The sequence below is a fragment of the Sparus aurata genome, chromosome 2 (assembly GCF_900880675.1).
Source record: "Sparus aurata chromosome 2, fSpaAur1.1, whole genome shotgun sequence".
In the NCBI taxonomy this organism is placed as follows: Eukaryota; Metazoa; Chordata; class Actinopteri; order Spariformes; family Sparidae; genus Sparus; species Sparus aurata.
The window spans coordinates 25,492,185-25,517,585 of NC_044188.1; the positions used below are offsets into that span (position 1 = coordinate 25,492,185).

General features: G+C 43.3%; 1 protein-coding gene across 3 annotated transcripts; it reads left to right on the top strand.

The window, feature by feature from the left end:
* The first annotated feature begins 84 nt into the window (after positions 1–84).
* git1 (G protein-coupled receptor kinase interacting ArfGAP 1) lies at positions 85–24,525 on the top strand. Of its 3 annotated transcripts, XM_030397476.1 has the most exons (21): positions 85–484; positions 5,034–5,167; positions 5,450–5,562; positions 6,709–6,814; positions 7,189–7,275; positions 7,390–7,520; positions 7,686–7,780; positions 8,387–8,429; positions 9,170–9,196; positions 9,971–10,019; positions 10,556–10,628; positions 11,232–11,329; positions 12,243–12,354; positions 13,085–13,209; positions 15,132–15,284; positions 16,433–16,783; positions 18,064–18,144; positions 18,690–18,766; positions 19,339–19,515; positions 20,326–20,389; positions 20,530–24,525. In XM_030397476.1, exons 1-21 carry the CDS (start codon positions 433–435, stop codon positions 20,743–20,745), a joined length of 2,364 nt encoding a protein of 787 aa, XP_030253336.1. In that variant the 5' UTR covers positions 85–432; the 3' UTR covers positions 20,746–24,525. The 3 variants fall into 3 exon arrangements, with proteins under 3 accessions (XP_030253336.1, XP_030253344.1, XP_030253353.1); XM_030397484.1 differs by lacking the exon at positions 9,170–9,196; XM_030397493.1 differs by lacking the exon at positions 16,433–16,783 and having other exon boundaries at positions 86–484.
* The last annotated feature ends 876 nt before the right edge of the window (positions 24,526–25,401 follow it).

The window sequence follows — 25,401 nt, forward strand, 5'->3', positions numbered from 1 at the left end:
CCTTTCCATACTGACGGGGTTATTTCTGCCCCGTCACCCCTCCCTGCCCCTCCATAGGTAGGCTGCAGGGATGTTGGGTGTGTGTGCGGAAACTGACAGGTAGAGAGCTGCCGTCTCTCGGTGGGCTGTAGGCAATGCAGCGAACAGATTTAGTAAATATTATCATACGAGCTTCATCCAAACGATCCAGATTAACTATGTTCACATAACTTGGCTCTTGGCTTGAGTTCAGTGGCGAACGTGGGCGAAGGGACCGCAGGAACAAACGGGAAATTCAACTGTCAGCTGGCCGGGAAAGCCGATCACACCACCCGGCTTCCGGGGATTCAGGGGCCGCATCGGTTGACGGCAGACGTCGGTCGGTAACTCGGGGGAAAAAGGGCGAACCACATCATCGCCGACATCCACCTCTCGATTTCAGCGACTTTCGAGATGTCAAGAAAGCTACAGAGGACAGAAGTCTGCGCCGACTGCAGTGCGCCAGGTAGGGAGGATGAAAATAAATCAAAATAGACCACTATACTGGAACAATACGTTGGAAGGGCGACACGGTGGGACAAGAGAGCCGACGTTGCCGTCACTGTCAGCGGGTCGGCGGAGCAGGAAAACGGCCGGAGCTCCCAAGCATCGCTAAGGCCCAGAATAAACAGTGAAAAATAGGCGTGTTATCACAACGGGAAATATCGCTGGCTATTAGCTGCTCAACGTTAATATTCCCCATTGAGCAGCTTGACATGTATATTTATTTGAACAGAGCATACGCGAGGGCTACCAATTTCTTTGCTGCAGTGGAAGATGAGAGTGTCAGATTTATGTCGCCTTCCTACTCGGAGAGACGTTTGTTTTGATTTTTTTAGCTGACTGCTTCTGTTAGCTTAGCCTGGCTAACGAGCATATGATTTTGACTCACTGCGTTACGGGCCATTATTAAACATTAAGCCTCACGTAGCAGCATACAATTTCATGGGCATGTTTCAAACCCGTTGTGTTATTGTTAGCACTTGGCGGCGGCGTTTGGAGATTGTGTACCTGACTAACGCTGCTAGCTTAGCAACAACGTTAGACAATCTGGCTAACTTTTGCTAAACGGCAAGTTATTGCTAAACCAATGCGGCTAACGCGCCAGCTACCAGCCAGTCGTGTTAACGGTACCTGTTATTATTTATCTGTCACAAATGTACTGCTTGAAAATCCTCAAAGAGCTCACCTACTATGCACTTAGCTCGCTCATTTCACAGTATTTCCAGCTTGCTCCACAGTTTATAAATGAAGAACTAACTATCTAATGCCGAGATAATATACCGGTGCAAATTGAGGTGAAAGCCATTCTTTAGTGGAATATTTACCTTGCTTCAACATTAAGCTGAAAAAGAGATATTTGGTCAAACTTCACCTGAGAGATAGGAGCAATGTGTTATCCTCTGTAGTGTGTATTACATAGGTATGGTCACTGCAATGAACATTGATATTTGTGTGTTAGTTTTACCTCCTTTACCCCCTTGTGTGTATTTGTCGCAAAGTGAGGTAGAGGTGATGCCAACACAACGTTGCTGTCCCCTCTCTACCCACTGCCTTTCACATGTAGCCTCACATGACCTCATGATTAGGTTGAAGCACCTGATTATTCACGCTGCTGTGTGTGTCAGTGTGTGTTGCCTGAATTCATTCATTCATTCGTCCATGTGTACATGCATTACAGCAGCTGCTCTCTTCACAGCTGCTCCCCATCATGGCAGTGTCTATGTGTGTGCAAGACTGTCTACACGCTTTAGGGCCCCATTGCTCAGTGTTCAGAATCTTGCCTGCTGCACCTTGCTCCTGCTTTATGACCCGAACCCCCCTCCCTGCTGCTCCCGTACTCTTACCTTCCTGCTGTCTCTCTGTTCTGCTGTCACCTCAGATGCTCTTCCCACTTCATAATCTGACTAACTAACCCCAGTTGACATCCTTTCCATGAATGCCTTAGCAAACTAAAGTAACATGAATGTGTCATGCCCTTATCAATGGTTTAAGGCAATAGTCTATGTACATGGGGTTCCTTAGACACATTTACTGATTTTTCAGTATTGGGCTTCTTTGCGTTGCCGTACCTGTTACTAGCCATATTCCCTCTACTACCATCAGCCCTCTGCATGTAGCCCCTCCTTACGACGACATGCACGCACACGCAGTGCGTTGTGCAAAATGCTGACCTAGCCACTGGTGACAGGCCACCTCCCTGCTACCCAGCTTTGTGTCATACTAGGGGATAACTCGATGGCATGGCTACAAAGGACGACTGATATTCCTAGTCCTGGCCAAGCCTCAGGAGGCTTTAATGTCACGCTGTGGCAATCTGCACGGTTTTAGAGTAACAATGAATCACGTTGTCATGATTTTGAAGTCTTTGTTGAGCACAGATGCATTTGTATAAGAAATTGAGACTCTTGTGCAAGTATCAGAAGCAGTTTGACAGTGACGTCCAATTCCTTCACTGTGTTACATTGTCAACATCTTGATAGTGGTGTTCGGTTGAGTTTGACAAGCCTTGGGGGCAATAATAACTGTTTGTGTGAATTGCAGTCAAGCTAGTCATGACTTTGCCCAGTGGACCTACATGTGGCTTGGGGTGGTTATTTTGGGGCGTGCGACTTCCTCAGTGTGAAATATGAATTAACTTGTGTTGAGTTTTTTGTGAAGAAACTGACCAGTAACAAGTCAAATGATCTAAATGCAAACACAATTTGCAGTGCTTATTTCAGGACTAGTTTTCCCAACTCTAAATGTTATCTGTCACTATTAATACTCATTGTCATACATTAGGCTAAATTATGTCATGCTGCAGATTTGGCCAATATGCCCCTGCCAATAGTCTATTCAGGTCTAATAGCTTAATGGTGTAGCCTCATATTGATCCAGTGAGCCAAGCAGATAGCATAGCCTGTGGGAGTTTTTATATTTATTACACAGATTAAGGAATTAAATTGCTGCAGTCCAGCCTCCAAAGCCTACTGGCTACTGTTCTAAACTAGGCTATAGCTCTTATCAAAGCTGTTTTGCATTTGCTGCGACTTTTTCTGCGGGCAAAAAGACTCAGTTCATCTGATGATGGACTATTTTAGCTCCATTAATACCCTAAACCCAGACAGTTTTATCCCAGACTGAGAGTGACTGAAGCAGATAGTAGATGTGTGTGTAAGTCTGTCTGTGTGCGTGTGTGTGTGTGCATGCATGCATCATGCACATGCAATTGTGCATATACTTGTTATGATATTGCAGACTGTGTTAGTTGTAAGCGGCTTGTCACATCAGGGTCCTGAGGGCATAAACATGACCTAGACACAGGCTGTGAATAGTCTGCCAGTGTCAGTCAGCTGTCATTGGCCCTAGCTGCTTCTTTTCCCATCCTCACCTTATTCACAGTTATTTAGAAAATAAGTGTCAAGTACTTGTTTTCGATAGAAAAAGTGATGCTTCCCCCATAATTCTATACGTCACTTCAATATCACACCCAACAGACGAAAAAAATACCGAATGTTATGAAAATCTCAGACTTGCTACTGGAGAGTAGATCTAAGACTTGGCTCAGCCAGTGAGGCACCACTGGTCTTACACCAAGCTGCTTATGTCTGAAAGATCAGAGTTTGCTTGGTCCGTCTGTGTATGTGTGTGTGTGTAGGAGAATGCGCATTTTAGTGATGTTTACTTTTACAAACTGAAATTTCTTGAATCTGTAAATACTCAACTCCTCTTGTTTTCACACACAATTTTGCTGTTATCTTTAGTATAACCAGTCAAGTATGGTTGGGTCTTGAGTTATTTGACTCTGACTTGGCTTTGACCTTCAGACCTACTTTGCATCATTACTTACTTAACATGTTATTTTCTCCATTTCTTTATATCACTCCAGTGACAGGTTTTAAATAAGAGTTAGGTTTGGTAGCGTCCTCGATTGGTAAGCACTTTTATCAAAGCTTGGATCTGTATAGCTTTAGTTCATTAGTGAGTCACAATTCATGGAGTATGCTGGGCTAAGGGGAATTCTAGTACAACTCAGCATATGGCATAAACATTGTGTCTATGGTCCAACTCCGTCTGGCTATTTGGTACTCTGCATTACTGCTGTCAAAAATATCGATATATTGATAAAATTGATTCAGAGTATTTGAAATGGTTTCAACACTTATTTTCTGCATTATCGATACAGCCATACCTGCTGTGCTTGCTCATTCCCTCCACTCTCCGACAACAAGTTGACACACACCGCTGCAGTGCCAACAGAGCCCTGCCTCTTCTCAGTCTTCTGACTATAGTCATAAGTAAATTAACTCAGATGCTGTTGTGCTGAAAACATTAATGTTGTGTCACGTCATCCCTGTGGTATTTAACATTATGTCGAATATCGACAGTGTAATAGTGATGACAACGTTTTACCAATTGATGAATACACCATTGGCGTTGTATCGGTTCTCTATAAGCCTCACTTTCACCATGCCATTTTGTCTTCTACCAGCCACATTTCTCCTGGGAAAAAGAAGGCTGACTGGAAATCCAGTCATGCTGGGTGCCTGGCACCATTTCTAACTGCTTTCCCATCTCCATTATAGACTAAATGAATGAATAAACTCACATTTGGTCCTGTGTTGTTGGCAGTTGCTACTCTAGGAAAACGCAATGCAATCTAGTTTTCTTTGCGGCAGGGGCACCAACATTAGGCTAATACGACTTTGAAGCGCTATGTGGGGAAAACAGTGGAGTAAGGAGCATATGTTTGACTTGACCTTGAATGAAGCTTGGGCAGGGTATCAGTGTGAAATATATAGTAGCAGTGTACAGTATGTAGAGCACATTGAGTGCCCCCCCCTCCCCATTTTATTGAAAGGTTTATTGTCAGATGGAGAACAAGCTGTTGGAGTGGCCATGCACCCTCAACTAAAGTGACTGTTGTGGTGAAGCACTTAGGATTCTTAACAATACTGAAAAGCTTTACCATCACACACAGCATGTTAATAAGCTTGGTAATATCATCCACTTATTTTCTGTTTGTCTGTCAGACCCGGGCTGGACCAGCATCAACCGAGGGGTCCTGATCTGTGATGAATGCTGTTCAGTCCACCGCAGCTTAGGCCGCCATATCTCCATAGTGAAACACCTGAGGCACAGCGGATGGCCTCCCGCACTACTGCAGGTAAGGCTGAGAAGTGTAAAATAAGGGAAGGCGCGGTTGAGGATTAGTACAGAACTCAGCACTTAGGATGTACATTTATTTCCACAGGTTTTCCATCTGCATTTGGTACATGTTTGCTAGTTTGTATTTCGTTTTTTGTTTTCTGGTCATCCTGAAAGCAATACATCTCAGGAGTAGATTACTGACTGTAAAGTGACTTTACTCACCAGAATATTCTTGTAGTGGTACTTCTCTCGAGTCGTGATGAGCCATCACTGAGTCACTGCTGTGTGTATGTTTCAGATGGTTCAGACCTTGGCCAGTAACGGGGCCAACTCCATATGGGAACACAGTCTCCTGGACCCTGCTCAGGTACAGAGCGGTCGCAGGAAACCCAACCCCCAGGATAAAGTCCAGTAAGTGTACTCCCTACACACTCAGTATACACAGGAAAAAGGTATCGCACACCTACCCACACTCTTCTTTGCTGGAGAAATTATTGTCACTGCTGTGCAGAAATGTTATAAAACCTTTCTCAGCATAATTGGTGTTTGCAGTTGTGAAGAGCAATTGCCCCCAGTTGTTCCTTAATGTCCTCTAAACAGTTTTGGTCTCTTAGTCATGGATTATCTTCCGAATGAATCATGGTTTGTTCTCAAAGGGTTTGTGCATCTAAGTACAGGATAGTTTTTGATAGTGGAGGTTTGTACTGCTATTAGAGTGTCATGATATCAGGAATTGGAACAGCAGGAAACAACATTTCACCGAGGGTATATAAATGTGTGTAAGCCCCAGATATACTGTATAGTGTGTGGTGTTAATTTTAAATCGACCTATTGGCCTGGCCGATTAACAGAAGCATTTTCAGTTTTTTTCTGATTATCAGAATCATTGTTTTTCTCTTCCTACTGCCTATTAAATAACTAAACAATCTGAATCTGCAAAGAAACTAGTAGAGTGGAAGTATAAAGTAACAGAACATTGAAATAATCAACTAAAGTATTAAACCCCAGAACTTTACTTAAGTACAGAGCTTCAGTAAATTGCAAATTATATTTTATCACAGGTTATTCCAAATTTTGATTGTCATTATAACAGCAAATGTATATCAGTTCTGATTATTGGTTATCAGTCTACTTAATTAATCCTAAACGCTAATGTATTGCTTTGTAAAGCAAGCAGTATCCAGTAATAACCCATCAGTTCTGGCTTATTCAAGTAAAGTAAAAAGGAACTCCTCTCAGACCTTGATGAGCAGGCTTTATAAGGCACGTAGTTGATAAGTTAAGACTTTTTTACATACAAGAGAGTGGGATTTTCACCAAACAAAAAGAATCAAAAGAAGAAAAACATGAACTGCTCTTCAATAAAAATACAAATCAGCGGTTGGAATCAAATGAGGCCTTCAGGAAAAAATGTTAAATTTGTTTTGCAGAGCATAATTTAAATGTCACAGTGACCTGTATTGTGGTGTCAAATATGTTTTTATTTCCACACACATAAACATGTTTTTTTCTGACATTTGAATTTAGTTAACTATCCAATCTTCTCCTCCTGTGCAGTCCCACCAAGTCAGATTTCATCAGAGCCAAATACCAGATGCTGGCCTTTGTGCACAAGCTGCCCTGCCGCGATGATGATGGCGTCACTACCAAGGACCTCAGTAAGGTGAGGGCTCAATAACTCGCAGCCGAGGAGTTGACAATTCATGAGTTCAGGTTAATTAGCTTATGCAGACATTGCCATATTGTTGAACTGCATGTGTGAGCACCAAGGACATTCCATTTATAGAAGTCAGTGGGAGGACTCCCATATAAACACATGCTATATGCATAAACACACTCATGCACACTCACTGATTAAACCCCCCTGGCAGGAAGTGATCTCAACGACACAGCAGGATGTAATAATGATCTCTAATGCTGTGGTGCTCCACTGTGCTAATAAGGGGATGCTGCTTGGTTCGGTTTCTAACTGATGTTTAATCTCTTCACCCCCGACGCTGTCTCTCTGTCTCCCTCCTTTCACCCTCTCTCTATTAGCAACTTCACTCTAGTGTGCGGACAGGGAGTTTAGAGACGTGTCTTCGGCTCCTGTCCCTTGGCGCTCAGGCCAACTTCTTCCACCCGGTGAGGAGAAAAAAAATCTACTCGCTGAATCACTCCATTTAGCAATTAGCCACACTGTTCAGTTACTCTCTGTGTGCCTCTAACTGTGTTTGTGTGTCCGCCTTGACCCTCCAGGAGAAAGGCACTACCCCACTCCATGTGGCAGCAAAAGCAGGCCAGATCCTGCAGGCTGAGCTGCTAGTGGTGTACGGTGCGGACCCCGGAGCACCTGACATCAACGGTCGCACTCCTATGGACTACGCAAGGTAAAAGACAGTGGAAACATACTTCATTGATAAAACTATTTGATTTTGAAACCTGAAACTCAATCCGCTGTGGAAGAATGGTGAGGTGAAAAGCAAAACAGTTTTTAAAAATTGTGAAAACTACAAGTAAGGATAATTTATTTTGTGTTTGTGTCTGTCTTCCAGGCAGGCGGGCCATATAGAGCTGGCAGAGCGGCTGGTAGAGTGTCAGTATGAACTGACGGACAGACTAGCCTTCTACCTTTGTGGACGGCGCCCAGGTAACCCATAGTAGCAGTTTGTGTTCTCCTCTCTTGGTCTTAATCATAGCAGTTCAAGCTCAGTGACCTACTGTGGTAGCTTTTTAGGTTTAATGTCTTTAATTGTAGAAAGGGAAAAGTGCAAGTACTTCGAATGAATAACATAGTGGAAATGCATTCATATCTGTCAAGTGTTTAAGGGCTGTAAATTGAGATCGTCATACTGTGTGTAACTGTGAGTACTAAACATCTACTGTTGCTGTAAACATGGGCAGGCACTAACACTTACACTAAGTGAGGCGAGTAAGTGAGAAAGAATTTATTTATTGTACCTGTCCTTGTTTTCTACCTTTCTAGCAGTAATATTACATTTAACAGCATCGGTGATAGCAGAAACACTGTTGAGGCGAAACAAATTAAGCAGAAACAAACCCATATTTTCTGAATAAAATTTCAAAATAAAGGCCTCTGAACATAAATGTCTCTGGATGAGAAGAATTTACAATGTAACATTAATAATGATTGTGGAAACACTGCACTTATTAACTCTCTACCAGCTGCACATATTAAGTCTCCTCTCCTCTACTCTCCTTCTCGTCTCCTTCACCTTACTCCACCTCTCCTCAGATCACAAGAATGGCCATTATATCATTCCTCAAATGGCAGACAGGTATGCACCATGACATTTGGTAAAGTTGTTCTAAGTATCTTGTTTTTGCATGCATGGTGTACTTTGATTGCATGAAGTATCTTTGTTAATATACTTAAACTTTGCAGCTACCCGGCTGCTCACTGAGTCTGCCTGCCATGGATTTATTCATAATGATGCAGTTTAGAATTCTGTCCAGAGGGTGGCACCATAGCATGTGTAACCCCACCCCAAAAAATGGCATTAAATAAAGGGGGTATTTGGCATCTCTATCAAAGCTGGCTGTTTGTTATAAATGGTGATCTAAGCCATAACAGGTACCTGCAACGATTTAGATTCATGAGGTGTGTTTGGTTTATTAATCCCAATTTGCAGGTTTGATTTGAGAGGTGCAGAAGTGCACAGTCAGGTTATGATAAATCAACTTCAGTAGTACTTGGCTCAGCTTCTTTCAGATATATGATGGGTGGTGTGATTTTACTGCTGAGCCAAAGGGGTAGCTTAAAAAATACACTCACAAATGTACACATTAGGCAGTAAAACTAAGTGCGTGTCAAAATCTATCTGTTACTTAAGCAGGTCTTACTTCTGAGCTGCCATCTAACTCCACTTGCATCTGTTCTGTTCTGGTGAATGGTTCCTCTTGATAATAACAATTAAAGCTGTTTTGATGTGGCTTCTCTATCCCTCTTTCTGTCTGTTTCTTCCTTTTTCTCACTCGTCTTCTGTTCTCTCCATTTCGCTGCGCTTGGTGGAGCCAGAGCTCGTCCTAAGTGCCCGACACAGAGGTATCTTCACTTTCCTTGTTCCTTTTTTCCCCCCAGAATCTCTTCCTTCATTTCAGCCCCCTCTCTCTGCTAGCCCATCTTTTCTAGATTTCCCTGTTGTATACCAGAATGAGCTTCAGTGGTTTCACACTGGGACAATTATTAGGCCTTAATTTGTTACCACTAGAAAATAGAGCTGTACAGTTATGAAGGGAAAAAATGACTAGAGGCTGTGATGAAATAGAGTTTCAGAGGGCCTCCTGCAGTAAGTACGAGGTTCCTGTTCTCAGGAGAATCACACCACACACTTTGATTTATTCAAATGTTAAGTCTACATGAGATAAAATTTCACATAAAGCAATATCCATTCTGACCCCTAGCTTTTCTGTATCTGTGTAAGAAGACATTATTTCAATTTAACTTGAGAGTGAACCTACAGCAACATATAGGGTAGTGATAAAGCTACATTTCACTAACATATCTACAGTGTGTGCTGATACCTTACAAAATCAGAGATTTGAGATGCACCCTGCCCCTGGGACTGCTCAAAGTGATGCTTTCAGGTTCCAAATGTCAGTCGCCATTGCACCCAATGCTTCCCACCCCACATAAATTTGCCCTCCTAACCCCTGAACCCCTCCCCTCCTCTAGCCAGACATGCTTCCCACCCTTTCACCTCTTGCTCCTCTTGCCATATCCATGTCTTGCCCCCTCCCTCCCTCTCTCTCTCTCCATCTCTTTATTCCACTGTCTCTCAGTTTTGCCTTTCTGACTCTTGTCCTCTGTGTTTTCTAGTCTGGACCTCTCAGAATTGGCTAAGGCTGCCAAGAAGAAGCTGCAAGCGGTGAGTTGGGTTGAATTGTGAGACATAAATAGTTGCTTATTGGGCATTTACATTACAATTCTGCAGATAGCGGTAAGAAATGTCTAATTAAGACATTTTAGACAACCGATTGAGGCAGCTTTCCTGTATCTTGTGTTTTTTCTTTGGTGAAAGAAAATGGGCAAAAAAGTTGATTGGCATGACAGCCAGATTTTGTCATTATTGCCAGAATAATATTAGTTCAGTCCAGGGCCATCTGTTAAGCCTCACAGAATGCTTGTAATCCAAAAATTGAGACCTTATGGTCACTTCTCAATATTTGCAGGACATAAGTCAAAAATCATGATAGTTTTTGGAAGAATGTGAGGGTTGGCTACAAATTAGACCACATGCCATGCGAGAAATGGCAGCCCAGATGACTGTACAATATCAGGTTGTTTCCATTTCTTGTGTTCTCATGTCCACGTTCCATGCGTCTGATGTGTAGGCAGGTACGGATACATCTGTTAATATATCTGGAATCAATTTGTATGTAAACAAGTTTGTATGTGTGACAGCTCAACAATCGGCTGTTCGAGGAGCTAGCGATGGACGTCTACGACGAGGTAGATCGCAGAGAAAACGATGCTGGTGAGTCTCTTGTTTTGGCTTTTCTCGTATGAGGAAACTAGATGTTAAAAACAATAGAAAACACCTCCACAAAACGTCATTGGCCTGGATTTTGAGGAGACACAGAGATTGAAATTTGAGAGACAGAACCAGGAGAGAAGGAAAATGAGTGTTGAAGAGGAAGGCCAAATGGAGTGAGTGAGGGAGGAGGAGAGACGGAGTGAGGAAGTGCCTCAGAAATTCTTGAGCTTCTCTCCTCCTCCTCCTCCTCCACGGCTCTTTCTTGCCCTTCTTCTCTCCCTTTCCTTCAGTAGCGGTAGCAGTCAAATTGTGCTTACTGACAGAAGCACCGCAGGTAAGTGGCGCGGATATAAAGACACACACACATACACACACACAAGGGGAGGGCTCAAAGTACAAGGGTGGATTATAAGGGCCAGTATTCAGTTTAAAGATCTACTGTATGGTTTTTGCTGTGCTTTGTTTATGTCAGTATGCACGTGTGGGTAGATGGAGTGGCTGCCCATGTTTTACTGCGCACACACCCATTCGCACACACACACACACACACACACACACACACACAGACAGACTTATTTTTGTGCTTCATGTTTGTATCTCCAGTATGGCTTACGACCCAGAACCACAGCACTCTGGTAACAGAACGCAGCGCAGTGCCCTTCCTACCTGTCAATCCTGAATACTCTGCCACACGCAACCAGGTAAAACAAACACTCACTGATTCATGCACCAAGATTACATGTAGATGACCACATGTTGCATGCCTATACTTGTATGCATTTGAGTCGTAGATATTTTTGTTCCTGTAGGCAAATGATAAAACTGAAAAAAGAAAAAAAACTAAGGTGAAAGTACTTGCAAGCAAAAAGAAGAAGAAAAATAGAGCTTGGTGATATCTTAGACACTCAGACAGTGTATGTGTTTTGGGGAGAAGCCGAGAATGAGTGTGAAATTGACAAGGGATGTTCTTCAGCTGTGAAAGAGGAGGAAAGATGTAATCCATCTGTGTTTCTCTCTCTCCCCCCTCTTTCCCTCGTTCTCTGTGTGAGAAAGAAAGTTCCCATATGTCCTCTCACATAGTTTCTCCTCATCTGTGTGGCTCATTAGTGTAAACATTGACTTTTAACACCAGCGCACACACAGAAATAACACCCGCATCACCACGTTTGCTCTGCCCTGATTGGGCAATTCACTGTGGTCAGGGACCGCTGTCTATTTATGGTTGGAGAAAAAAGAAAAGCACGATCTCACACACTTTAGAGTTGAAATTTTTCCCCTCTTTTGTCTCCCAAAGTGATGTTATAAATAGTTCAGCACTTCACCTTTTTATTCTCTTAGATGGATGCCTACGTTCTTCTGTAATTGCATGGTTTATGTTTCTTTTCTCATGTTTGTGTGTGTGTGAGCACACTTGTGTGTTTGAGTGTTAAGTATGACTGCGTTTTTCCACAGCACATGGTCATTGACCACAGTAGTCACACAGGCAGTGAACTGCTGACTGTGGGCTGGATTGTCTCTGTACTCCACACAACTCATGGTAGAACGTTGTGTGCACATGTATGCATACTGTATATGATGATCCAAGTAATAACTCCTGACTCGTTCTTCTCTCAGGGCCGTCAGAAGCTGGCACGTTTCAACGCTCGGGAGTTTGCCACGCTCATCATAGATATACTGAGTGATGCCAAAAGGAGACAGCAGGGGAAAGGTCTCAGCAGCCCTACTGGTGAGACACTGGGAGGAAGGGACAAACACATGACAACTGAGGGCAATTTTAAAGCTTTTTAAGGAATAGCAAAGAACTTGTTACAAATATAGACAGGTACAGGTCTTTTTTTTTTACCTTTTTCAACACCTACCTCTACAACAATGTGGCGCTTTAAAGGTCCCAATATGTAGAAAGTGAGATTTTCATGTCTTTTTCGATTAGAAATCAGGGTTAATTTCTTTTTTGAATACTCAAAGTAACAAAACATCATGAGCTTTAAAGAGACAGGCACTAAAACAGAGCGTTCAGACGGGGTGAATAGAGGTGCTGCAGCAATGGACAGTATCAGAAAAAGAATGTATCTTTGGACATTAAACATTTAAAATTTGTCTCTAGTAGACACAAAAAAACATGAGGCTGATCATGAGCACACTAAAACATTTGCTCAAACATTTTAGAAGCAAATGTGATACAGTAATTGATGCAAGCAGCAACAACATTTGAGATTGAGGATTGAGGATAAGGGTGATTTCTTTTGGATTTCTTATATTTGTGCTGGGCCAGGCTGTGTATTTTTACCTGTATAGAAATTTGACTTACTAACAACCTGTAACAAACTACTTCATGGAGACCGCAGCTGAAATAAATTGGAAAGAAAGCTGTCTGAAATGAGTCAGCAGTCCCACCGGTCTGAGCATTCTGTATTTTCTAAGAAGAGTAATACATAAGCACATTTTTCCTTTGTCAGACACATTGGACCTGGGTATTGATGATGACCAGCATGACTATGACAGCGTAGCCTCTGATGAAGACACAGACAGCGAGCTGACCACCCAGAACAACAACAACACGCAACGCAGCAACCGTGCAAAGGTATGGTATTGAACACCCTCTATTATCTCTGTAAAAATCTACAGAAAAAATCTGCTGATGCACATTTGTGGACATTCTGACATGTTACTCAATAATTGGGCCCTGTCCCTCTCACTCACAGTAGTTTCTCAAAATAATAGAGGAGTAGTTGCATCAGCTAGTAGAGCTTTGCCATTTTTTTCCTCTTAATGACTGCTTGTCCCAGCATGCTTTGCGGGAGTGGCTACAGTCCGCGCTGCCACATAGCTCCTGAGTGACATCATCAGCTATTCTGGGTTCCTGTCAGAGAGGCATTGTTCATACAGAGAGAGAGAGAGAAAGAGAGTGTGTGTAGTGAGAGGGAAGAGAAGAGGAGACTGGGTGGGAGCGAAAAAGAGGAAAATGGTGCAGAGTGGGAGTGTAGAAATGACAAAGTAAACAACAGCTAAACAAGTAACTATCTCCTTTTCCTGTTGTCTTGTTTAGCTCAGTGGGAAAAACTGTTAAAACGCCACAAGTTTCACTCCCATCTCCATCTCTATAATATGCGCATTCATTATCTGGTTTTGCACATAAGATTGTATTGTATGGTAGCATATGACGTTACAATCAGTTATAAAGTATGGCATTCTCAGTACTGCTAAGTAAAGGCATAGAAAGTAAAAGAGAAATGTATTGGGCAGGGGTCAGATGAATAATAAAGAGAGCGTTAGAGAATGGAGTAAAAATATGTTTTAAATGGTTCAGTTTTAGGGAGTGGTACACGACTGAGTATGAGCTGACTCCAGGGCCACAGGAAGTGGGGGCAGATGGTGCATTGAGAGCAAGAACTAAGGCTCCACTGTCTACATATGTGTGATCAGCTGTAGTACTGGCCTAGAGGCTGCAGGCTAGCGCTGTTCCTCTCACAGTTACTGATCGACATATCCTCTGGCTACTGCCTCATAAAAACTGCCAAAATGACACACTGTTAATACAATAAAATGGTATCGGCCGAAACAGGATTGACCCTGGTGAGTTTTCCCATGAAAATTTGTTTGTTTGGGCTGGTATGAAAGCTGTCAATCAAAACCTGGGGTGGACGAAATGACAAGGCTGATTTTATCATTATTTTAAAAGCTGCATAATCAATAATCTGCTCATTGCGAACTGTTCAGGAGGCAATCTTATAACTGATCTGTAGCCTGTAAGCCGCATTTTTATGTAAATTCACTTCGTAACACGTTATGCATGTCCTCGTGGCAATTGTCCCCAATAAGGTCAAAAGCTTTTTAAACTGCTGTATCCGTATGGAACTCCATGTAGACCTAGTCTGTCAGTTAATTAAGTCTATCAAAAAGTGTGTGATAGCAATCCCAAAGTGATAAGCCACAAATCATTACCGTACAAGAAGCCTCCTTGTCTCTCCTTGTAGAGCCAAAGACATTGCTTTTAACGACGCAATTGGGTAGACACGCCTTCTTCCAGTTGTGCGTGTCAGAAATTAAACACTACATGTACGCAGGATGCAGTATGCGCATGAACATTAGGAGCGATGTAGTGTCAATATGGGGATGTGATGGGTTCAGAAGTCATCAAGCAGGTCAGCAGCAGCAGGGACAACAAACCAACATGTGCCATCTAGTGGTATCCTCAAGTAAAAAAGCGTAGTATATAAGCAGGTATGTGAACAACTACATTCACAATGCAGCCTGTGTTCTACACGGACTTTAAAAGCAAATATATCTCCGGCCTTAGTTGTTATTCATAACCTTCCCTCTATTTGTAGTGTCATAATAAAACAGTGCTATAAATCAGTTATTCCTTCATGAGGTCTTTGTGACATATTCAGCGTCCTGAGGCCCATGATGTTCGTTTGCTCACCATATCTGTGCCTTTCTGCCCTCCTGTCTGTGTTCCTGTCTGTTTTTCTACCCGCCTGTCTGCATGTCTCATCAATCCAGAGTATGGACTCTTCAGACCTGTCAGACGGTCCCATCACCCTTCAGGAGTACCTGGAGGTGAAGAAGGCCCTGGCCTCCTCGGAAGCCAAGGTGCAGCAGCTGATGAAGGTCAACAACAACTTGAGCGAGGAGCTGCGGCGGCTGCAGAAGGAGGTAGGGAGTATGGAGGGGGGATAAAAGGTCAGGCAGAGATGAATCAGGCAGATAATGTCGGAGGGTCAACATCACTGCCACAGTGGAATGTTGAGACATGTAGAGCAGGAGAGAAAGCAGAAAGTGGGAGCTAATATTTCATATAAGTATAGTCTGATTTATTGATAGTGGAGAGCAACAGGGGACAGGATAGGCAGACAGGGTGTTGCAAGAAAGGTCTGCACGAATTGTCTGTTAGAAAGCTGAACATAAAAGCCTTAAGTGGAGAAGTTTGAATATATAATCAGATGGAGGGTGATGCCTAGATTAAAGAACACACAAGACAAAGTGACAAAGACAGGTTGGCAAAAATGAGTAGGAAGAATTGATTCAGACAGAAGGAGGGCAGCATGATGGAGAGACAAGTGAATGCTTTAGTATTTTTTGCTAGCTGATGTATTTTTGCTGACAGGGTGTCATGTTCCTACACTGTTGTCTTAGGAAGATGTATTTGGTGACAGCTTCTCACTGTTCCCGAGTTACTAAAGCAGCTGCCATTCTCATGTGCAGAGACAGAGCTGCAAATACCCGCTCTCATTTTAGCTTTCATTTTAAATTCAGACAGTTTTCTCTTAATAACACTCATTTGTTGTTCATCGTCTCTTCATTCGGTTTCCTGTGAGTCATCATCACCAGCTCATTGTGATCATTAGCGGCTGCCAGTGTCAGATTATGTGACCCATGATTCATTCATCATGTGTTTATTTTCTCCCTTGCCTAAGGATTTAATAAAGGATTGAGACAAACATTTACATTCTTATGTGCACGCACAAGAAATACTTTGGTCAAATTAGTAAATAGTCCACAGTACCTCAGTGCAGGTGAGCCCTCATTTTCCCTCATTTCCCCTTTAAAACAAATTATATATATATGCTAGTATGTAGCCTTCCATCCCATTCCCAGGACCTAATCCCTGCCTACCTCCCTTGCCAGGACTGATATGAGCTAACATGTATGAGCGTTTTTATTACTGTATCTGAGATTGTGGATGCTTGTCTTTGACCATTCAGTTGACACCCCCTCCCTTCCCTTTAACTTCCCCATGTCCCTCCCTCCATCCCTACCTCCGTCCTCTTATCCCCCCCTGCTTCCTTCCTCCTCTCCTGTAGATCACGCGGATGCAGACAGAGAACAGCGCGCTGCGGGGGAGCCAGCAGGCTGGGGGGGCAGCTGGCCATGGGGTAGGGGGGCCTGGCGGAGGAGGAGGGGGAGGAGCCCACTGGCAAGGGGGTGGGATAAGAGGGGGAATAGGCGGAGGGGGTCTGGGTGGGTTTGGGCCAGGAGCAGACCCCCAGGGGCTTTCGGTGCCCTCCTCGGTTGCCCCCCACTCCCATCCCCACCGGAGGGACCGCCAGGCCTTCTCAATGTACGAGCCAGGGGCGGCCCCCGGCCCCACGGCCCATGGTCCCCCAGCCCTGGACTCCCTGGCAGCCCGCCTGCAGCCCCTCAACACACACAGCGTAAGTTAGAACTCCCCCGGCCCCTTCTATTTCCCAACTTCCTTTTGGTGGCCCCGATTGGCTCTCTTTGGCCCTACTGATGAGTGGTAGTCCAATCCTGACCTCTCTAATTCCCTTAGACTTCCTCTCACCCTGCATCTTAGTTCCCGATCTTTCTCTTTGAAAGGTCCAGTTGTGCATGATCCCCTTTAAAATGTGAAAGTACGGCACGGCTTTGTCTTTGAACTATGAGACCTTAGTCGATGATTTTAATCAGCACCATGAAGGGGATGTGCATAAGTGTGACACAAAGGAGAAAGATGGAAAATAGGGATTGTGCTGTCTGTTTGGTTGCCTGGCGACGCCTCTGATTTCTCCGCTCTTTAGCCTGCTCTGCACCTTTTGACCTTTACATCTTCAGCCCTTTTTGACCTTCCAGATAGCTCTCCGCTGTTTCATTTATGACCTTACCACACGTGAATGCACACACATTTCAAACAATGATTTTGACTCCTGTAAAGTTCCTGACACAGCAGAAAAATAGGTGACCAGTTACAGCATTGAGCGGCATTTAGCCTACAGCACCATCTATGAAGCTACAGTATGCAAACACAGTCACTCATCATCACCACTACTGTCTGTGGAGACCCCCATGGAGTCATGTCCAACTCACCATCTCCGTACACAAAGATTTACCTGTATGTCTGTTTTTGTTTCTGTCTGTCTGTCTGTCTGTCTGTCTGTCTCTTCACCTGTCTGTCCCTTGCTCACTGCAGTGCAGCCGTGCATCCTCTGGATGTAAGCATTCTGTCTGTCATTGCATTGTTTGCCATTTCATCAAAACTGTAGGATTCGCTCACATGCTGCTGTGCACCACCACTGCTTATTATGCATTCTAATAACGGAGATCAACATTAGTGTAAAACATGTGTGTAGTTGTTTAGACCCCCTGTGTGACGTAGAGAGCTGTTCATCACCACTTAGTTAAGTTGACACTGTTCTTTAGATATTTATAGAGGCATGTAGTCTTGATGGGATGATGGGTGAGCTGCCGAGTTGATCTGATGCTGCTCTCACTGGCTCATTCATCTTGTTTTTCTGCTGGTTATGTAAAAAAAAATCATCTCTTCCTTCTGTCCCCACGCTCTTTTTTTCTTCTATTTCATCATCCACCTCTTTCTGCTAATCTATCACTCCCTTCTCCATCTCTTTGGTCCGCATATCTCTCTTTCTCCTCTTATTACTATACTTCCATTTCTCTCTCTCCCTTTCGCCATCCTTGTGTTCCCCTCTTCTCACAGGTAAGGAAAGGTAGTACAGCGGGTCCAACGCCATATGGAAGCCAGCATCTGTCTGGATCAACAGAGATGGGCAGATACATGGTAGGTTCATACATGTGACAGTTTGGGATTTTTGACTGATATTCTGACCTTCTGACCTTGTGTGTTGACCGCCTGTGCTCAGTCCATTTAGGAAGCTGAGATTAAAGGCTTACAATGTTTTGTCAAAATCACTCTCAAATACTACAGTGGCTTAGAATATTGACCCTAATCCTTGGTTTTTATTACAGTAAACCTCTCACGATCCTGTTAGAAAGGTCCACAGTACAAATGTTCAAAACAGAAAGGAGTCTTTCCTCTACTCAGAATTTGGCTGCAAATGCAAACATCCCCAAGTGATTTGGATTTTTCAGTGAAGCAGCCACATTCATATTCCTTCAAAAGATTCAAAACTGCTGATTTGAAAGCCTCTTTTTGAAATCTAAGCCACTTTGTGGAATTTTTGTTAAAATCCTTACATCCACTGGGAACAAATGCTTGAACTTGGTGGGGGGATGTACCCTTTGTGCAGCGCAGCTTTTAACCTTTGGTAAGGTGGGTGATAATTGCACTGATAGACCAAGTAACTGCTGTGTTTCCCTCCCCAGGTCCCTAAACCAGAGAAGCACGGCAGTGGCACCGACAGTGACTACGACAACACACAAACATACGACCTCTCGCTAAGGTCAGACCTTCTGCAAATCACTGTACAGTCAAATGAGCGTGTTTTAATGTATACCTGTAGATTTTGGGATATAGTTTTACTTTGACTGCAAGTATAATGATCATAATAAAAGTATTCCCTCTGTTAAATCAGATATGCACTCACAAGACAAACTGTCATGAAAAAGGGCATGAAAGTCAAACTTGTCATGAGGCACTTCAAAATTGAGATTATTAGTCATTTAAAGCCCCTAAACTAAGCAAAGCAATTCATCTGTGTTGTGTAAATATGATGATTTAGATTACAGTGTGTATTTAGATATATATATTCGGCCCATATTCTGTGTATTGATGTTTTTTGTACCTACCATGCAGTTGTGTAAACTTGGCCAAACACTGAAATTGGGGTTAATGATCTTTACTAACAGTTGTTAATGAGAAATCCGGGGCAAACAGGCAGACTATTAATATTATGAACACTTAACAGTGTTGAGATGCTAAAGCCCCGGACTGATAAATGTCCTGTGTGACTGGCAGCTCCCTGCTTTAGTCCAAGGTGTTAATTGAAGTGTATTTATGTGTTTCTCTTGTCAGCATGGGCCGCAGCAGCGAGGAGGAAGGTCGCGGGGAGTCTGAGGAGGGAGGAGGTGGGGAGGCAGGGGAGCCCGACCCCACCCTGCCCTGCACAGAGGATGTCATACTGAAAACAGAGCAGGTGACCAAGAACATCCAGGAGCTGCTCAGGGCCGCTCAGGAGTTTAAACACGACAGGTAGGTGTGAAATGACCCAGAGATGGATAAAATCACTGTGGTCTTCAGTCTTCAGATTAAGACTACTAATTACATTCTCGGTGACAAGTGATTCTCCTAAATGGATGAACCACTGAGAAATCAGAGGAACATCTAGTGCCAGTCGAAAATGTTGTTACATTTACAAAGCCACACACCACAGTCCTTAAAGTTAAACTCTTGCCAAAAAGCAACCAAGGCTTTATTTGTGATTGAATATGAGTCAAACCTTCCTGTAAATGCATAATTACGACGAAATAGGCACTTTTAAGATTTACCGTAGTTTTGCTTTTGGGCAAGCTAATTTTCAATGGAGTTCATGGGGCACTCTCATGCTAGCATCAAAATCGCTATTTTTAAAACACAAAGATGGCCCGACACAACATGAAACTTTGCTCGTAGTGTCACCAGGGTCTCTACACATGAACACTAGCATTGAGAACATTGTTTGTGTACGCAGAGTTGTCCAAAAACCTTATTTTTAAGAAACTCTATGTACAAAAACAATGCCTCTTTCTTCGTAATTATGCATTTACACGAAGGTTTGAATCATGTTCAATCACTTTTTGGCAAGAGTTTCTCTTTAAGTGACTCAGCAAACGCAATCATAATCATAAACTAACTAAAGTTGCTGGTTATACAGCACTTCTCTGTTTATTTGGCCATGTGCTGTTGCCATACCTCAAATCAAGTAGCAACAAGAAAATTGTTGCTAAATGTATTAATCCATTATCAAAATAGTTGACAATGAAACTGTTGCAGCTAAAATATCATCATTTGTCTCCCCTTTAGCTTTGTTCCATGTTCTGAGAAGATCCACTCTGCTGTCACTGAGATGGCCTCACTCTTCCCCAAAGTAAGTCCCGCGCACATGTTTAATTCCCCTGTCGTGTCTCTCTTTTTCTCCTTCGTCTGGGTGTTGCTCTCTTTATCTACTTTGATCTGTTTATATCCTCCACCATGTGTTCAGCTTTGATTCCCTTAATTTCTCCATAGCGCCCAGCATTGGATGCAGTCCACTGCTCCCTCCGCCTGTTGGCTTCCAGTGCCTCGCGGCTGCAGGTGGAGTGCCGTAAGGCGGCACCCTCGGAGCCCGGAGCCCCTGCAGTGGACTACCAGCTCCTCACTCAGCAGGTCATCCAATGCGCCTACGACATCGCCAAGGCTGCTAAGCAGCTGGTCACGATCACCACTCGTGAGAAGAAACAGTGACCCAGCAAATGCATGGATGGATGGAGAGGGAAGAGGGAGAGAGAACGGATTAATGCATGGGAAGGCTAATAGGGATGGGAGGGGCTTCTGGGAGAGGAAGAAAGAGAGGAGAAATATGATAACACTACAGATGGGAGGACGAGGGATGGGGAGTGATCGAGAGAATGCTGGCTGCAATGAGGAAAGGCAAAGTTTGGATTATGCATGGAAAAGGAAGCAAAGCAAATCAATTGTTAAGTAGAAACACTACAGAAAAATTCCACAAGTGTGGAAGGGAAAGTAGGGAAGGACGAGTGGATAAGAAACTACAGCCTGCTGCAACCTAAATAAACTGTGGGAATCAGATGTGTATAATAAACCGCTTAAACTGTGATGAGCATACGTGAATTACAAACGGTGGCGATGTACAGTGAACTGGATCCTGAGATGTTACCGGCTTTATTTATTCTCACCTGTCACTCGTCATCCCTCCCTCTCCCCCGTCAACCTGAACCAGGGAGGGAAGAAGTGTGAGCTGCGAGAGAGGGGAGTAGTTAAGAGCAACCACGACGTACTCCACACCATCTCCGTCCCTCCATCCTGTGAGGAGTCAGGACGTTTCCCCTCTCCTTTCCTCTTCAGCCCCGCTCCTCTGCCCCCTACCCCATCCCAGACAGGATGAGCTGGCAGTGCAGAGAAGGACGCCCCCTGGGGCCCCATCCAGCTCCACCACCACTCCACACCCAGCCTCACTCAGGCTCTTAGCTGCCTCCTATTTAAATAGCATTCGCAGGGGGCGTCAGCTTTTCTCCAACCCGTCACCCCCCCCCCCCCCCCCCCCCCCGTTGTTGGCGGTACACAGCATGATCTGGCATGTTTTCAGTTTCTTTCCTCTCTCTTCTTTTCTTTTTCTTTTTTCTTTCTTTTGAATACGCAGGTTGGTGCTGTCTGCACCTCTGAGGACAACAATTACTGACAAAAACACTTACACTGGAATAATTGTGATATATTGATGTTGTTTCTCATGCCTATTGTTTTTTTTTGTATTGATATTTTTACTGACTGTCATCTTGATTTAACTGTTTATGTATGTTTATTTTATTGTCTCAAATATGATTCTCATTTAGTTGAATAGGGAGACAGGTGGTGAGTATGTGCTCGAACTCATACTGGGATTTAAGTCAACATGCACACATAAAAGAAATAACCTGTGAAATGGTCCTGAGCATTTCTCAAGCGCTCCTTTTTTTTTGGGTGACACTTGAGTTCTGTTTTTTTTTTTTTTTTTTTTTTTTCCATGTTGTAATATGTCCTGCGGCCAAGGGGTTGAACAATTGCCAAAGGGGAGCGGATTTAGGGTGAGATTGTGTTCTTGGTTAGAATTTTCTGTCAGAATGGAAGCCCCTTTGTGCATTATGACAGGACCTGGATCAAAACTCTCTTTTTTTTGTATCTTCTGCTGTCTTTTTGGGCTTGATTTTTATCGTACAAATTGCCTCATTTGACGGAGCCAGTGAAATCATCTCAGAATCAGTCCCATATTCATGTTTGTGTATAAGGATTAAACCGCCCCCCTCCCCACCAATTTTTGCTTTAAAGCAGTATGTTACTTACCTGGCGGGCGTCTGCTCCCTGGGCGCATTATTTGCATGCATGTTAACAAAATGGTTAGGTCGCATTTAAGTTGACACACATACTGATATGTTGCAGTTAAGCTTTAAGTAGTCCTGTGGAAAGCACCAGATCAACCTGGACAGTAAAAACCGTGAGAGACGCTCGTCGCGTCATTTCAGTGGAGAAAATCGTCTCATTTGAAATGCAGTTACACACCTCAAGTGTGCTTGATGTAGTTTGCCATGTATTATTTTCACTTTTTGGACTGTCTGGCAAGCACAATCAGGCCCACGCTCTGTTTGATTCTCTGTCACGGCCTGCTGATCTGGGCCACAGAAGTTGTCACTTCTAGCTCACTGTCTCTGCACTCTGCCAATTGGGAGACGGCATTGGGAACAAAGATATTCTTTTTTGTTTTTTTTCTCAAAAAAGATAGCGCACTTAGCCTACTGTAGGTATAAAGCTTGTTGTACTGTGCCGAACAAATGTGGTCGTATCTGTGAGAAAAGGATGCAGATAGGACCTAAGAAGTCTTTCCTAGCTGCCATGAGGACCGTCCTCTTCTAGTTTAGGTTCACCTCTAACCCTCCTCCAACGACTCTGTGGCTGGTTTCTCACAGTGTTTGTGGCTTGAACTTACATTGGTCTATTCTATAATCAGAAAGCCTCTGCACATTAAATTAATTGCCTGAAACGTTGACCTCATCCTTCACACGGCAGTTGCATCTCAGCCTTTTTTTCTCGTTGTTTGTTGTCTTGAATTGCTGCCTTTTTAGCAAGAAACAATTAGACCTTAATTAGCCCCAAACACTTTGAGAGACTGACGCTCGACCACCTTCAGCGCTCCTCTGTCCGCTTTATTCACGTTTGGTTTTTCACTGTCGCCCCCTTTAACCATCACTCGGGGTCTCGGACTGTCAGTGTTCGTCAGTCTCTCTGTCGGGGAGGTCGGATTTGTTTGCTCTGTTCCCTGTCAAAACAGATCTGTGTCCAGGAGACTCATGAAATGTATCATTGTTTGCTATCGAATGCCTTCGGACAGCTTCATCATCATCATCTCGTGCTTGATTGGCTGAGTTACAGTGATGTACTGGAACAACAGCAATACTTCCACACACACTCACACTCTCACGCACGCACGGGGCCTTGTCCCTCCAATCATGATTGCCCAAGTTTTAGACTAGAGCCATATATATGAACATATATTTTCATGCTATATTTTATATTAAGCTAAATGTTAGGGTTATGTCTGCGAGATATTTATGTCTATTTGTTGGCCCAAGTGGGTTTCAGGCTACGGGATCTGTTCACCAAATCTTTCTTCAGCTCTTCAGTCTTGACACCAATGTACTTGTAGATGTTTTAAGTCTTGTGAGTACGGTCACGCTGTGGTATTACCCCTTAATGTAGTTATATTGTACATATTTACGATCCTACCGGAATCCACAGGAGGCGAACAGTTTGATGTAGGCGATTACTCAACGGTGTGGTCTAAGTTGCACTATTTTCAAACACCAGCTGGGTGGAGTAGGATCTACATTATGTGCTGCACTCTCCCAAAGGTCTTAGTTCAAGTACATACGGTGCAAGATGCAGCGGTTGATACAGGATAGGGTGATGGGAAAGCTCTGAAGCGCACTTCGGCTTAGCACTACAGTCATCTCAAAATGGGTGGAGGAGGGTCTAAAGTGCACATGGACCGGTCCTTCCCCCGAGTTAGTAGACACTACATAGGGTGCCTCTAGTATGAATGTTAAATGCTTCCCGTTGATTCATGTCCAACACACTTTCTACACCATCATCATTCAGCACATACTCTCCAACATCCAACACGCGCCCCTCAACTTACAAGTCGGACCAAGCCTTCTACAAGTACAAACGTTCAATTTGCAGCCAGTGAAATACACACACACACACACACACACACACACACACACACACACACACACACACACACACACACTTCTGATAGTCAGCCATTGGCAGTGCACTGTGGCCTGAACTGTTGCTGTCCCTGTGTTTCTTCACAGCTCTACACTTTGGGAGATGGGTGACGGGAGAGTTATCTTTTAACAGAAGACGTTAAAAACTGTATAAAGTAGAGGAAAACAATGACTTAAAAAAAGGTCAATGGTAATGGAAACTCATAAGCTGTACATTTGTAATAAAATGTTAAAACAAAATGGGGCTGTGTCTGCATTAAGTGTCACCTTATTGTATGGATGCATCTCTTTAATGGGTGGGACTGAGCGCCCAAACCTTTCACCCCCAATGGCCAAACGCTACTACAAGAATGGCTCATATTTAGTTGATTCTGGCAGCCTCAGTGGACAAAAGATGATGATGGTGACACAAATGAACTTGACCACAGAGTAGCTTATTTTTTCAGGCTGAAGACTCCCTCAATTCATCCTCAGAACTCCACCATAATAATGCTGTTTACATTGTATGACCTATCTGACGAGATATTGCTGAAATCCGACCCAGTGACTGGCATTAAGAATATTATAACTTAATAACTAACTATTTTGATTATACAGACGTAGTCAATTTTCTTGTGATGGGCCTATTGGCTTATACAAGTCTTATAGAGGCATCAGTATGAAATTGATACTGTTTTATAAGCAGTTAAAAGTTCCCTGTAGTACATGGTGCTGTTTACATTGTTTAAGAAAAAAAGCATCAGGGTGAAGTCACAAATACTAACTGGTTAAAGGTAAATTACAGCTGGAGGTATTACACAGTCTAATCGCATGAGTGAAAAACAAAAGCAGTGACGTTATACTGAACACTGAAATCTTCAGATACCTGAACTAAAGATTTGAATTATTTGATGCCATTGACTTGTATTGCTGCCTTTGCCTAAATTGGAAGTTTGCAGATTTTTCTTAATATTGCAATGTAATTTTAACTCCTACTCCTAGAAAACCTTGTGGCTGCAGCTGGTGGTAGCTTTTACATCCATTAACAAATATGTATATAGTTGCAATATGATGGATGAATACTGAATGTGTCTTCAATCAAATAAAGCCTTATGCAGATGCAAACATCTGCTTATGGAGT

What these genes read in the sequence shown, in the direction of transcription:
- git1 (XM_030397476.1), top strand. Translation starts at nt 433, where the DNA reads ATGTCAAGAAAGCTACAGAGGACAGAAGTCTGCGCCGACTGCAGTGCG. An exon ending in CCAAGAAGAAGCTGCAAGCG is followed by an intron (nt 10,020 to 10,555) that starts GTGAGTTGGGTT and finishes TATGTGTGACAG; the next exon opens with CTCAACAATCGGCTGTTCGA. An exon ending in TCGCAGAGAAAACGATGCTG is followed by an intron (nt 10,629 to 11,231) that starts GTGAGTCTCTTG and finishes TTGTATCTCCAG; the next exon opens with TATGGCTTACGACCCAGAAC.